This window comes from Amia ocellicauda, chromosome 4 (assembly GCF_036373705.1).
Source record: "Amia ocellicauda isolate fAmiCal2 chromosome 4, fAmiCal2.hap1, whole genome shotgun sequence".
In the NCBI taxonomy this organism is placed as follows: domain Eukaryota; kingdom Metazoa; phylum Chordata; class Actinopteri; order Amiiformes; family Amiidae; genus Amia; species Amia ocellicauda.
Window position 1 is genome coordinate 981,571 of NC_089853.1, and position 14,776 is coordinate 996,346.

The 14,776-nt window shown below is 43.5% G+C and overlaps 1 protein-coding gene across 1 annotated transcript in view; it reads left to right on the forward strand.

The window, feature by feature from the left end:
* The first annotated feature begins 839 nt into the window (after positions 1-839).
* Positions 840-14,776, forward strand: part of LOC136747526 (mucin-5AC) — a 33,915-nt gene continuing 19,978 nt past the window's right edge. Inside the window, exons 1-30 of the mRNA XM_066700407.1 lie at positions 840-995; positions 1,799-1,876; positions 2,162-2,230; positions 2,365-2,626; positions 2,908-3,022; positions 3,577-3,667; positions 3,816-3,922; positions 4,286-4,502; positions 4,677-4,802; positions 5,053-5,170; positions 5,461-5,599; positions 5,838-5,948; positions 6,244-6,313; positions 6,595-6,732; positions 7,377-7,541; positions 7,703-7,797; positions 8,066-8,192; positions 8,291-8,546; positions 8,720-8,772; positions 8,997-9,097; positions 9,368-9,519; positions 9,652-9,790; positions 10,017-10,127; positions 10,374-10,553; positions 10,966-11,205; positions 11,421-11,577; positions 11,707-11,835; positions 13,943-14,093; positions 14,203-14,246; positions 14,366-14,656. Of these exons, the coding sequence (XP_066556504.1) occupies positions 917-995; positions 1,799-1,876; positions 2,162-2,230; positions 2,365-2,626; positions 2,908-3,022; positions 3,577-3,667; positions 3,816-3,922; positions 4,286-4,502; positions 4,677-4,802; positions 5,053-5,170; positions 5,461-5,599; positions 5,838-5,948; positions 6,244-6,313; positions 6,595-6,732; positions 7,377-7,541; positions 7,703-7,797; positions 8,066-8,192; positions 8,291-8,546; positions 8,720-8,772; positions 8,997-9,097; positions 9,368-9,519; positions 9,652-9,790; positions 10,017-10,127; positions 10,374-10,553; positions 10,966-11,205; positions 11,421-11,577; positions 11,707-11,835; positions 13,943-14,093; positions 14,203-14,246; positions 14,366-14,656 (4,111 nt within the window). The 5' untranslated portion in view covers positions 840-916. The remainder of the gene's footprint in view (positions 996-1,798; positions 1,877-2,161; positions 2,231-2,364; positions 2,627-2,907; positions 3,023-3,576; positions 3,668-3,815; positions 3,923-4,285; positions 4,503-4,676; positions 4,803-5,052; positions 5,171-5,460; positions 5,600-5,837; positions 5,949-6,243; positions 6,314-6,594; positions 6,733-7,376; positions 7,542-7,702; positions 7,798-8,065; positions 8,193-8,290; positions 8,547-8,719; positions 8,773-8,996; positions 9,098-9,367; positions 9,520-9,651; positions 9,791-10,016; positions 10,128-10,373; positions 10,554-10,965; positions 11,206-11,420; positions 11,578-11,706; positions 11,836-13,942; positions 14,094-14,202; positions 14,247-14,365; positions 14,657-14,776) is intronic.

Below are 14,776 nucleotides of genomic sequence, written 5' to 3' on the forward strand. Positions count from 1 at the left end.
GGATTACAGCAGGACAAAAGCTAGGCATTATTCATTCAGATGAATGCCCACATACAGGCTTGCTATGATGTTCCTTTGGACTACATTACACCTGGAACACAATATATTAATTCTTATGTTTCAACATTAATATAGGAATCACTGCATTGAGAGGAACCTGTCAAACTTGTGCATTCCCAAATGGTATTGATTACAGTCATTTCACAAAGGCAAATTTCTTCAACTAGTTTACGATTTTGTCTCAGCTCAAACAGCCGACATCAGCCCAGTTATGTACTCATGATAAGGGAGATTAAATTGTATTTCCTTTCCAATGTAATCATTTTCTGTCACTTCTAAAGCCTGATTGCTAAATGAATGTATTTGTGGACATTTTAGGAGAGCCATTGCATATATATATATATATATATATATATATATTACTTGTGTAGACCTTACAAAAAATCCTTTCATGTTCCCGTAATATGCATGCTGGACTGGAATGCGCAGTATCTTAGTCTCAATAACTTTTATGTTTCACAAGCACTTGATATCTTGATCAACTTCAGCCTACCCTGCAGAGCTCAAAAGATATCATTGTCTGACTGCGTGAAACGAAGGCAAGAAAGAAAATTAGAAAGTCACAATTTCACACTTTGAACTGTTCTTGTCCGTTCTGAGCGCTGCCTTTTGAAACCCAGTGAAGGGAAGGTCAATGAGAAGAATGCCCAAGCGAGCGCAGAGAGGCAGATGCTTGGGGTTGGGTGTCTTTGCCTAAATTGGACAAGGTGCCAAGCTCAGCCCTCAGCTCCACCTCTGTCTTTGACTTAGAAGAAAGATTGGCTCTTAATCAACACCAGCAGTATAAGACCCACAGGCAGAGCCCAGGGGAGAGCATCTTGCTGTGGAGCACCTGTCAGCGAACCCCCAGGGAACCATGGGGACAGCGAGGAGGATGACCATGTGGGCACTGATCTGGATGTCGATGTCTGTTGGATACGGCTCCATGCAGAAAGGTAGGCGGATGGGATTTTCAATACACCATTACAGTGCAGAGTGCTTGCTCTTGGGGGTCTAAACCTAATACAAATAGGAAATCAGGAAAGCATGGTCCTACTAGAATTTGTATAGTGTACATGAATACATACCTAAACACATACAGACTCTCCCAAACACGCACATAGACTCTCTGGGTGTCAGAACAGTATCCTTTTTGGCAAAAACTTATCTGCATCTTTGTAACACCTTAGCAATAGTATCTTGCTGGTGAGGCGCCTGGTGAAGCTGGTGAAGCGGATTTTAGTTGCTGCTGTTTTTTTGTTCTTTCCATGAAGCAACAAGAAGTGTTTATGAACAATTGATTTTAGAATTACAACAAAGTTGAATTTAAGAATGTGAAATTAGTTGTGTTGTGTTTTCTTCTTAGAAGGTTAATACATTATGTATTTTGTATCTAATTCTAATAATCTGTCTGATATGATGTTGAAAATTGATGATATTGATTATTGGTTGTGTATCTATAGTATTCTATCTGAATATCAATAGCTAAAGAATAATTACAACAGTCTACAATCTTCCATTAGTTTCCACTGAGCTCCATTTTTAGCAATTTCAGCAGCGGTGGGCAGGATAAAAATAACTGACTTATACTATTGGTATTATATACCATTTTAAACAAAAGGATAGACCTCTACATGTTAGTCTGTAATGGAGTTTTAATCCTCACAAAGTTCCAAATACAGCTCAAATATATCTATCTGACTGATTTATAGTGGTGACAATCTGTAATTGTATACATCTGGTGTTTGTCTTTATGCAGGAGCTAATCAACAACAACAACAAACACAGCAAACAGACTATGACTACGGTGACACTGTTCAGCAGCAACAAACCACAGGTAATTCAAAGGCAACAGGCAGACTCCAGAATCAGACAGGCCCGCTGGGACACCTGGCTGCCACCCACAGCTTAGAATCAATGCTGCCGTAGAACAGACTAGCTATTTTCTTTAAGTGTCTTCATGAAGATTTAATTGTTTCTCGAGACCTCAAAGCATTAGAGTAAACAAGGGAAGTAGCCCGTGTTTTCTGCTTGTTTTCCTCAGCCTGAGCATGCTCAATACAATGTGAATAGCTGCTGAGGAATCACTAATTATTATCCATTTGCATCTGTCATTTCTTAGACAGACCACCGAGCCCTGGCCAAAAGGTCACGATCATCCCTTCGATGACCAAGATACCCATGATACCAGGTAACACTAATACAAAATGTGTATTGAGTGCCTTTACTAACTACAGACCTCAGCTATGTGGCCCTTCCATGTTGACATTTTGATTAAGCTAAAGTGCCCGGTTCATCGATGTCTCTGCCCCCCGTCTTCCCCAGGAGTGAGCCCGGCGCACAATGGCCAGGTGTGCAGCACGTGGGGTAACTACCACTTCAAGACCTTCGATGGAGACATTTTCCAGCTGCCATCCACCTGCAACTACATCCTGAGCTCCCAGTGCAAGAGCAGCTACGAGGACTTCAACATCCAGCTGCGGCGCCAGGTGGTGAACGAGCTGCCCACCATCACCAAGATCACCATGAAGCTGGACGGCATGGTCCTAGAGCTCGGGAGCGACTCCATCACCATCAACGGGAAACGGTGAATGCTTTGTCTCGACCCATGTACAGTGCTGTGACAACGATACACATCTGGGGCACGAGGGCCAGAAGCTTACCCTGAGGCTCTCAAAGCATGACCTCGAGTTGGGCTCTTTGTGGAATAATTTAAAGTTATCAAAGTTTGAGAGGTTTTTTGTTTTGTTTAAATTAGTATATTAAGTAGCCAGATAGCAGAGCAAGGCCAATAGGAGTGCACCAACATTTTAGTCAGCTGATGGAATTCTGATGAATACATTCTGATGATGAATCCATTCCTTCCAGGGTGACCCTGCCATTCAGCCAATCTGGAGTTCTCATTGAGAAGAGCACCTCCTACATTAAGATCACTGCCAAGCTGGGTCTGGTTGCCATGTGGAATGGAGATGATGCCTTCTTGGTACGAAACTATTCTATGTAATCTGATCTTTGTAAATAATTTAAGATTGATGAACCAAATAACAAAATACCATCTGGGGACTGAACCCCATTGTACCACACATTTAGGCTACTCACTTAGGTACGAACAATATATTCTGAGGCCAACACCCTTCAGTATCAGATAATATACTACTCACACAATGAAAGATAAGAGACAGATAAGATAAAACTCACTCAATGGGTCTCCTAGAGCTGCTCCTGAAATGGCCTCCACCTTTGGCAATGCGGAGGCAGCAGGGGAATCACACCCTGCTAACGTGCTTGTGACTAAGTTGATAGGCTTGAAGAGCAACCAACTCACAGCACTTTAATCAAACCAGTCTCCTACTATGCTACGAGTTTCATTGACAGTGATGGGTAGTATCAAATATACATATTGATACATTTTAATAAAGTAAAATAGTAGGGAGGCCTGGATTCCTACAGTCCTTAATTTACTAAACTATGATCAATGTGTAACAAACATCACCCATTTCTGATGTGTGAATTCAAGCTGTGCATAATATTCGACAGCTGGAGATGGACGAGAAATACAGGAACCAGACCTGTGGGCTCTGTGGGGACTTCAATGGGGTCCAGCTCTATGATGAGTTCATTAAAAACGGTAAGCCACCTCTACCTGCGACAGAAGACGCTGAGTGACAGCAGAACAGTATGTCAGGTTCAGCTGTCGGTGTTATATCACATTGCATTTAATGGAAAATCAAGATATCTCTGACACAAAATCCAAATTCTCAAACTCACTTTTAAAGGCATGAAAATATCTCCCCTTGACTTTGGACACTTCTGGAAGATGGACGGCCCCACAGAAACCTGTGAGGAACCCACACCTGTGTCTGATAGGAACTGCTCAGGGCTGGTAAATGTCTTAATTCCTCTCTTGCTCCAAAGCTCACAAAAGAAAATGAACAGATATTGTGCCTTCTCAATGTCATAATCAATTCCAAGATATACAGCTATGGAAAAAATAAAGACACCACTCCAAGGTCTCTTAATTCCTTCCAGAGCTGTATGCCTGATTGATAGTTACTGGGTTAATACCTACACAGTAACCACAGTAACAACTCTAGAGCCATTATCACCTCAACAGCACAATGCAAATTCAAGTTTCTTAAACAGTGTGTTTGCCTGTTGTAAATTAAGTCACTGTGTGTTTCACTGCATTACAGTGTCATTACAGGTGCAATAAATCCCTGTCCTTGTTGCTCTTTCCTTGTCACAGACATCAGTGTGTGAGCAGCTCCTGTCCAGCCCAGCCTTCAGCAGCTGTATGAGCCTGGTCTCCATTGACTCCTTCATCCAGGCCTGTGTAGAGGACATGTGCCACTGTGGCAACAGCACCAGCACTTTCTGCCTTTGCAACACACTGTCTGAATTCTCCCGGCAGTGTGTGCACGCCGGCGGACAGCCGCAGCAGTGGAGGACCGTAGAGTTCTGCTGTACGTCTCCCCCCAATCTTCTGCTACTGTCTTCTTGTGAACAAGGGGTTATTTTACTGAAGGAAGCATTAGACTTCATGTAGAGCTGACATGAAAATGAAAGAAGTCACAGTGCAGCTGCATATAAAACTAGACAATCCATTAAACCTGACTGAAGCCTCCTGTGTTCTGCAGCTAAGAAATGCCCTTTCAACATGGAGCACCAGGAGTGTGGGATCCCCTGTGCTGACACCTGCTCCAACCCAGAGAGAGGCCAGCTGTGCGAGGACCACTGCACTGATGGCTGCTTCTGCCCCCCAGGTACCTGCTGCTCCACTGGCTGGAGCTCCTCTCTCTGCTCTGCGCTGCTCTTCAGTCTCACACTGCTTGCTGCCCTGTTGTAACGTGACTGTGCAGCGATTGGGCGAGCTTGTGTGTTTTGCATGATTACAGCTGTACTAGCCTGGATTACTGTATGTTATTATTCTAGCGCAAAGTCAAGTTCTAGGTCTTCGTGCCTTCATACACTCTGATAGGGCTTTTCCTGACTGACTGTGATTGTCTTCCTAAGGCACTGTCTTCGATGACATCAACCAGACTGGCTGTGTCCCAGTGCAGCAGTGCTCCTGCAGCCACAATGGAGACACATACAAACCTGGAGAGTCCTACTCCAGCCACTGCAGCCACTGGTGAGCAAGGGCCCACTTTCTGTCCTCTGTCACAGGGCGCAGGCCAGCATGCATAATCAGACAACATCATCAAGGGAGACAAGACATGTATCTGGCTAACTGAAAGAGTATTGAAGAGAAGAGTATGTTTTCACCAACCTATAAGTATGAATAAATTAATGAATAACAATAACACATCTGATAGAGCATCTGAGCTACTCGGCAAATGCTTAGAGTGAAGAAAGGTTTTGATGCAACACAACACGTGCCTCCAGCAAATGTATACATCAGCTCTGTAACTGTCTGTGCAGCACCTGCAATGGAGGCCAGTGGAGCTGCCAAGACCTGGACTGCCCGGGGACCTGCTCTGTAGAGGGAGGCTCCCACATCACCTCCTATGATGGGAAACCCTTCACCTTCCATGGAGACTGCTCCTACGTCCTCTCCAAGGTGTGCGATACCACCTACCAGTTGTTTGGATTTTTGTGTGTTTTAAAAGGATCAGGAGCAATTAGTCAGCTGTATGGGCTCACATTGTATTGAAGGTCCTACTGCTGTGAATGCATACATCTTTCTCTGATTGCATACTGATCTCCTAACTTACTTCCTGATTAATTACCATATGAATTGTTTTTCATTGCACTCTTCCTTGTTTTCTTGTCTTGTGCTGTTTCTGTTTCTGCTGTAGCAATGCAACAGCAGTGCATTCACAGTTCTGGGAGACCTTGTCAAGTGTGGACTGACAGAGACTGAGACCTGCTTGAAGGCTGTGACCCTGGCCATCTCAGGAGGGACAACTGTAAGTCATCTTAAAAGGACTTTCTTAATCAACCACTGACATGAATACAGACAAACAACATCTCTGATGAAGTTTGTGAAGCACCTTGTTGTCCAGCACTGGTGTGCAGGCTGGGAATTACCCAAGTTATGAGAAGAAGGACCTCTTTGAGCCCTGAGGTTAGAAATGAACTATCTATGCCAGGACAAGTCTTTCTTCAAGTCTGACCTGGAACAACCAGTAAGTGGTAGCACATGTATCAGCAGTAAAAGCTACCAGGATCTCTGTGTATTGACACTGCATTTGTAATTCCCAGGTGATCAGCCTCCTGCCTTGTGGAAGTGTCTTTGTGAATGGCATCTTTTCTCAGCTGCCTCTGACCACAGGTGAGACCTATTCCCTTATCAGTACTGTAGCTCCAAATCACAGAGGCATGAGCTATACTGATGTGTCTGTGAAATGCATAGTGTGCCTCCGGGAACCAGGTGAATGGGCACACTGGAAGCAGGTAACTGATGAACGGATTTGCAGGGCTCTGCTCAGTTACCCAGTTTGCAGCTGGGTCTGTTGGCACTCATTGTTATCCAATTCAATTAACTGGTTTCAGTCTAATGCTAATGCTCTAACCCTTATTTGTTGAATTTTCTGTGTGTCTTGTTCCTCACAGCTGACGTAATCATCTTCAGACCTTCCACATTCTACATTGTTGTCGAAACCTCCATGGGGCTCCAGTTAGAGGTCCAGCTCACCCCAATCATGCAAGTCTACATCACTGCCAGCTCCTCCAACAAGGGGATGACATGTGGTATGCCTAGCCTCAGCACTACTGACCCCACCCCCTGATCTGTGAAAGCTCTAGGGCCACCTGTCTCACATGAAGCCCTGTATTAGCACTTTTTAGCAATGATCAGCACTGACTATAACATGGCTAGATTTCCAGTCTATGAAAAATAATAATCTACTAATACTTCTTATTTATTGAGTACCTTTCATACCACAAAGGTTCATGACGCTTCACAAAAGAAAAAGAGCCCAAAGATGCAATTAACATATAGAATAAAACAAGAGATACAAACAGTAGAGTAATACAACACTAAAATACATAAAACATGATACAAAACTGTTCCAATATTAGCAAATAAAATAAAGTAATAAATAGCAGAGAATTACACATTGACACTAAAATGAATAAAACAGCTAAAACAGAATAACACTATTTAAAACAAGTACAATTGATTTAATATGCTAGTCTATATATGAACCCATAGGTCTTAAGCCTAGATTTAATAGTTACAAGTGAGTCACAAAAGAGATCAGAAACTTATGGCGTAATTTAGCCCTGCAGTACAATGCATCTCTCTCTCTGAAGCAAGTCTACAAACTGGATACAACATGATACATATAATCAGAGGGTGGCTGTAGCTGATAAATTACTCCTCTCCTCTCCAGGTCTCTGTGGAAATTTCAACAATGTCCAAGCTGACGATTTCAAAACCACCAGTGGGGTAGTGGAGGGAACAGCCGCAGCCTTCGCCAACACTTGGAAGACCAGAGCCAGCTGCTCGGATGTGACGAACAGCTATGAAAACCCCTGCAGCCTGAGTGTGGAGAACGGTACGACATTCTGGGACACCAGTCTGTGTCAATCTCCCCCCCCCTACGCCTTAACTACTGACTGGGGCTCTGTACTGTTCAGGGGTCTGGGAAACTGGGCTCACACATCTTAAGGAAATACTTGCATAACTTATCCTCACATTTCTCTCCCCATTTCACAGAGAAGTATGCCAAGCACTGGTGCTCCATGCTCTCAGACCCTAATGGAGTGTTTGCTCCCTGCCACTCTGTCATCAACCCAGATACCCAGAAATCAGTATGTGTCTCTTTACTTCTTGCAAAACACAACCATCAGGAGGATACAATAGTATTTACAAACAGACATTTTTTTTCTACTGCCCTCAAAATATAATGTATTAGTCTGCATCCAACAAATGTCATTATTTGTGCAATAAGTCAGGCAAACTGGTGTTCTGTGAGTCAGGATACTTCTGACACCTCTTGCATCTTGAGCATTGTTGACAGTGTTCTCCTAGACAAAGGCTTTTTCAATGTTAACCTATGACCTCCTTTCCTTTCCCCAGAACTGCCTCTACGACAGCTGCAACTGTGAGAAAAGCGAGGACTGCATGTGTGCTGCCATCTCCTCCTATGTCCATGCCTGCGCTGCGAAGGGCATCACGCTGGACAGCTGGAGATCCAGTATCTGCAGTAAGTGTGTTTAGGTGTCAGAAGCCTATGGGGTTTCAGGGACAGTGAACTGAAGGTGTTTGTGCTGAGACTGAAACCCTGCTTCTCCCCCCCCTCAGCCAAATACTCCAGCAACTGCCACAAGACCCTGGTCTATGGGTACAGCATGACCAGCTGCCAGCGCACCTGCCGCTCCCTCAGCGAGCCGGACCACACCTGCCAGGTCCAGTTCGTGCCTGTGGATGGCTGTGGCTGTGCCGAGGGGACCTACATGGACGAGGAGGGCAAGTGCGTCCCGCCCACTGAGTGCCCATGCTACAACAAGGGCTCAGTAGTGCCGGCAGGGGAGGTCATCAGCAAGAATGGAGCCATGTGGTAAGAGGCATCGTTGATCATTGTCACTGAGCACTAACCGATCCAACAGGTTTACCGCTTTTAACACAGAAGCCACTGACTTATGCTGTCTATGTCCCTGTGTCTTCTGTTGCTGCACACAATTAAAGTACAGCTGTGTATTATCTTTATTACTCTTCTCATTCTCTTTACAGCACTTGCAAACATGGGAAACTGAACTGCATTGGACGCCCAGCACCCAGCATAAGTGAGTCTGAGCTTACATCAGTCTACACCTGAAGGGGGAATTTCATTGTTAAACAAATGGTGATCCGACACCACGTTTCTTCTGTACTTGCTCTGAGATTTGTGGTAGCCTTGGTAAAACTTGTTGGTGAATATTGGGACACATTAGTTTATGTCAGGACTTGGGAACACCAAGAAAGATATGGGGATATATAATGCTTGCCTATTGTTTCTTTCGTTTTGTAGCCTGTAAGAAACCAATGGTGTTTTTCAACTGCTCTGAGGCTGGGGCAGGAGCCAAGGGATCTGAGTGCCAGAAGGGCTGCCAGACACTGGACATGGAGTGTGTAAGTGGGGCAGATTCTTCACACTAATTAATATTGAATGCAGGCCTGAGTTGTGTGCTTACTTTGCATTATTTCACATGAACACAGTCTGCATGTGTAGGATGTAAACCACTGCACTCCCCACCAGAGAAGCATTGTACTCGACACGAACTACAGCACAAACTGATGGGGAAGGATTCTCATGGGGCAACTTCTACACGTGCTCAAGCTTTGCTCTAGACCAGATTCATGCTATACCCAGATGGAATAATACCTCACCTCTCCTTACAGATCAGCACAGAGTGTATTTCGGGCTGCATGTGTCCTGAGGGGCTGGTTTCTGATGGGAAAGGAGACTGTGTACAGGAAGAACTCTGTCCTTGCGTCCACAATGGAGCTTCGTTCCAACCAGGGCAACAGACCAAAGTGGACTGCAACACCTGGTACTCTCATCTCTCAGAGGGCATCTTATTTGTTACAATATGCAATACAGAAAGCAGCACAGAAACTTATAAAACTACATAGAAAATATGTATCTGCTCTGTATTTGTTCACACATGTCGTTTTCCTTTTAGTACTTGCAAAAACAGGAAATGGCAGTGTACCACTAACCAGTGTCAGGGCACCTGTGCCATCTATGGAGATGGGCATTACATCACGTTTGATGGGAAGAGATTCAGCTTCAATGGAGACTGTGAATACACTCTCACTCAGGTACATCTCAGCGTGTCCATTCTACTTATGAATCATAGTGAAAAGAGCAGGACCAAGCTTCCTTCAACCACATTAGAATAGCAGTTTACTTGGGTTCTCTGCATCACTTATATCTTTTCTTCCATGACATGAATGAAGAGAAAAACAGATGTCCAATTTGATCCTGGCTATATGATACAATTAAGGGTAATTTGTGATCCCACTGCTCTATCTCTTTATTGTGCAGGACTACTGCAGCAAGAACAGTGAAAACGGCACCTTCAGAGTGATCACTGAGAACATCCCCTGTGGCACCACAGGCACCACCTGCTCCAAGGCCATCAAGCTCTTCCTGGGGGTGAGTATGGCAGTCCACTGCAATTCAGTAAGTGCATGCTCAATGGCAACTCTGCTCTGGCATTATTCACAGAATGGTTATCTGAAAAAAATTAAACAAGAAAAAGTAAAAGAAAACCATCAAATTAACCTTCCTAAGAAACACCTGATAATTATGGGCTTTTAACATAAAAAAAAAAAAATATATATATATATATATATATATATATATATATATATATATATATATATATATATTTCTCTTCAGAACAATGAGCTGAAACTGTCAGAAGGAAACTACCAGGTGGTCCAGAGAGACACGGGTGTAGAAGTTCCCTACCAGATCCGCTACATGGGGATCTACCTGGTGATTGAAGCCAACAATGGACTGATCCTTATGTGGGACAAGAAGACCAGTATGTTTATCAAACTGAGCCCTGAATTCAAGGTGAGTGATGATGACTACACTAAGGACAACTGGAATAGACCACAGTGTGACATCGATTACGTCATACAGAAACAAAGTCAACAGTCTTGAGTAGTGATTAGGGCTCTGGACTTTAGAGTGGAGGATTGTGGGTTCAATCCCCAAGTGGGGGGCACTGCTGTTGTACCCTTGAGCAAGGTACTTTACCTTGACTTTTCCAGTAAATGCCCAGCTGTATAAAGTGATACAAATGTAAAAATAATGTGGTATTTTGTAACAATTGTAAGTCACCCTGGATAAGGGTGTCTACTAAGAAATTGGGTAATAATAATAAGGCAATCTTCCCTCCAGCACAGAAACCAGCCTTATGTAAGAGGTATTCACATTAGAATTAAAGCTGCTTCTTCTGCTGACCACTATCTTCCTGCCACAGGGCCATGTCTGTGGTCTGTGTGGAGACTACAACGGCAACAGAAACAACGACTTCACCACCAGGAGCCAAGCAGTGGTTGTAGATGCGCTGGAGTTTGGAAACAGCTGGAAAGTGTCTCCCAGTTGCCCCAATGCTGTGGTTACAAAGGACCCCTGTGTCTCCAACCCCTACAGACAGTCTTGGGCTCAGAGGCAGTGCAGCATCATCAAGAGCCAAGTGTTTACAGCCTGCCACTCCCAGGTAATCAGATCAGGCTGCAGCCACAGTTATGCCAGTTAGTATCAGTGCTGCATGATTTTAGAAATCTGGATTCATTGGCAGGTTTACTAGTACATCTCACATCATTGTCTGTTGTACTTTGATGTATCTATTTGGGCTGACAAGAACAACAAACTATGAAATAAACCACTAAAAGTAGGAGTAGTAGAGTCATTGCAGCTTTGTCTGCTCTGCAGGTGGACCCGTCTCCATACTATGACGCCTGTGTGACAGACTCCTGTGCCTGTGACAGTGGAGGAGACTGCGAGTGTTTCTGTACAGCTGTGGCCTCCTATGCTGCAGCCTGCAATGAAGCTGGTGTTTGTGTGGCCTGGAGAAGCCCAGAGATCTGCCGTAAGTCACAGCCTGAAGAAACATCCACTCACCCCTCCACTCTGCCAACTAGAGACAGGAAGCCAACCTCATGGGAGGTAAAAGACAAATTAAGTTGATTAATTGTATGCTTTTCTTCCTTCCCTGCAGCACTGTTCTGTGATTTCTACAACCCCCCTGGTGAGTGCGAGTGGCACTACAAGCCCTGCGGATCTCCCTGCATGAAGACCTGCCGGAACCCCTCTGGGAAATGCTCCAATCAGATCCCAGGACTGGAAGGTAGGAGTTAGATCAGCCATCACTGCCCAAATCCCTTGACAAATAATGTTGCACCACTTTGCTGCACATATCCATGGTTTCCCCTGACAATTGTATTACATATATGAAGTTGAAATGTTCTTGTGGACATTGTGTAATTTTGGCCCAATTTCTTGATGCATAGCACAAATGTAAAACGTAAATCTCAAGCTCAATCCAAACTCTGATGTCTGACAGCCTGTGCCTGAAGATTAAGCAGAGACTGGGGCAACATAATTAATCAGACTATATTATACTTTCAATTGCTCAAAAATATGAGTATGAATGTAATACAAAAATATATATATATAATACTTACAGACGTGCTCAAATTTGTTGGTACCCCTCCACAAAAAATGAGGAATGCACAGTTTCCTCTAAAATAACTCGAAACTGACAAAAGTAATTGTCATCCACCATTGTTTATTCCATATTTAATAGAAATCAGACTTTGCTTTTGATTGTGTTTTTCAACATAATATTGTAAATAATAAAACAAATGAAAATGGCATGGACAAAAATGATGGGACCCACAACCTAATATTTTGTTAGGCAATCACTGCAATCAAACATTTTCTGTAACTCTCAATGAGACTTCTGCACCTGTTAACAGGTAGTTTGGCCCACTCTTCCTGAGCAAACTGCTCCAGCTGTCTCAGGTTTGATGGGTGCCTTCACCAGACTACAAGTTTCAGCTCTTTCCATAGATGTTCAATAGGATTCAGATCAGGACTCATAGAAGGCCACTTCAGAACAGTCCAATGTTTTGTACATATCCATTCTTGGGTGCTTTTAGCTGTGTGTTTTGGGTCATTATCCTGTTGGAGGACCCATGACCTGCTACTGAGACAGAGCTTTCTGACACTGGGCTGTACATTTCGCACCAGAATACCTTGATAGTCTTGACATTTCATTGTGCCCTGCACAGATTCAAGGCACCCTGTGCCAGGTGCAGCAAAGCAGCCCCAAAACATAACCAAGCCACCTCCATGTTTCACTGTAGATATGGTGTTCTTTTATTTGAAAGCTTAATTTTTTCGTCTGCTAGTCCAAAGGACATTCTCCCAGAAGGATTGTGACTTGTCAATATGCATTTTAGCAAATTCTAGTCTGGCTTTTTTATGTTTTTCTTTCAAAAGTGGAGTCCTCCTTCTTCCATGGAGGCCACTTTCACTCAAAAAGCGATGAATGCTGTGATCAGAAACTGACGTACCTTCACCTAGGAGTTCAGCTTGTATTTCTCTGGCAGTTATCCTTGGTTCTTTTTCTGCTATTCACACTATCCTTCTGTTCAATCTGGGGTCGATTTTCCTCTTGCAGCTGCGCCCAAGGAGGTTGGCTACAGTTCCATGGACCTTGAACTTCTTACTAATATTTGCAATTGTTGTCAAAGGAACATCAAGCTGCTTGGAGATGGTCTTGTAGCCTTTACATTTACCTTGATCTCCTCAGACAACTCTGTCCTTTGCTTTCTCTGGTCCATGTTCAGTGTGGTGCACACAATGATACCAAACAGCACAGTGACTACTTTCTTCCATTTAAATAGGTTGAATGACTGATTACAAGATTTGAAACATGTCCGTCCATCTTTGAAACCACTTATCCTGGTGAGGGTCACAGGGAAGCTGGTGCCAATCCTGGCAGGCGTACACCCAGAACGGGATGCCAGTCCATCGCTGGGCAACACATACATACACAGGGCAATTTAGATCAATCTGACCTGCATGTCTTTGGACAGTGGGAGGAAACCGGAGTGCCCGGAGAAAACCCACGCGGACATGGGGAGAACATGCAAACTCCACACAGACAGGCCCCCTGAGACTAATTAAAGAAACAAATTAGTTTGGAATATCACTTCTAAGGGGTACCAACAAATGTGTTGAGGCCATTTTAGAATATCTTTGTAGAATGAGCAATAATTAATCTATTTTCACAGCTTCTTTGCTTTATTCTATGATATACCAAAGGCATGCAAGTATACATGATGCAATAGCTTTTAATTTCATCACTTTTCAGGAGGAATGAAGCATTATTTCAATGAGCTGTAAGGGTACCAACAAATTTGAGCACATCTATATATATTCTTTAGGTTGCTATCCAAAATGCCCTGCTGCACAGCCATATTTTGATGAGGATTCGATGACATGTGTGACGAGAGAAGAGTGTGGCTGCTATGATGGAGATGGAAACCATTACAAAAATGGAGAGAACATTCCTTCCACTAAGAACTGTGAAACATGGTATATTTTCAGCTATTCAGCAATATGTGAAACAAAAAATACAAAAAAAACTGTATTTCCATATAGAGTATATGGGTGGAATATATCAATCTGTTTCTTTTTTTTGTAGCCATTGCAAATCCAAGGGAGTGCATTGCAGCCATGATGTTCATGGTAAAGAATAATCTTTTATCATTTAAATTGTAATTCTATTGGGGTTAAGTAAACAAGTGTGATATACATGCATGACTTTAAGCAGAACTGTTGAAATATTACCTGGCTCTCCATTGCAGCTTGTTCCTGCACATACAAAGGGAACAAGTACCCGTACGGTGCGACCATCTACAACACCACGGATGGGATCGGGAGCTGCATTACAGCTGTGTGTGGTGACAATGGGGCAGTTCAGAGGGATATGTACAATTGTACACACACCACCACCCCCACACCTCCATCGTCAACCACAACCCCCAGAAGTACAACTACACACAGCACTACCACGCCACAGCCAACCACAACAGTGTTCAACTTCAGCACACCATCCACTCCAATTTCCACACCATCCACTACAACTTCCACCACAAGTAATTGTTTTTAAATCTCTTTCTCTCCCTCTTTGATACAAATAGGCATGACACATGATATGAAGAAAGTTGCAAGGTTATGATAAATAAAGTGTATCATACCTTGTGATGAATGGCCAC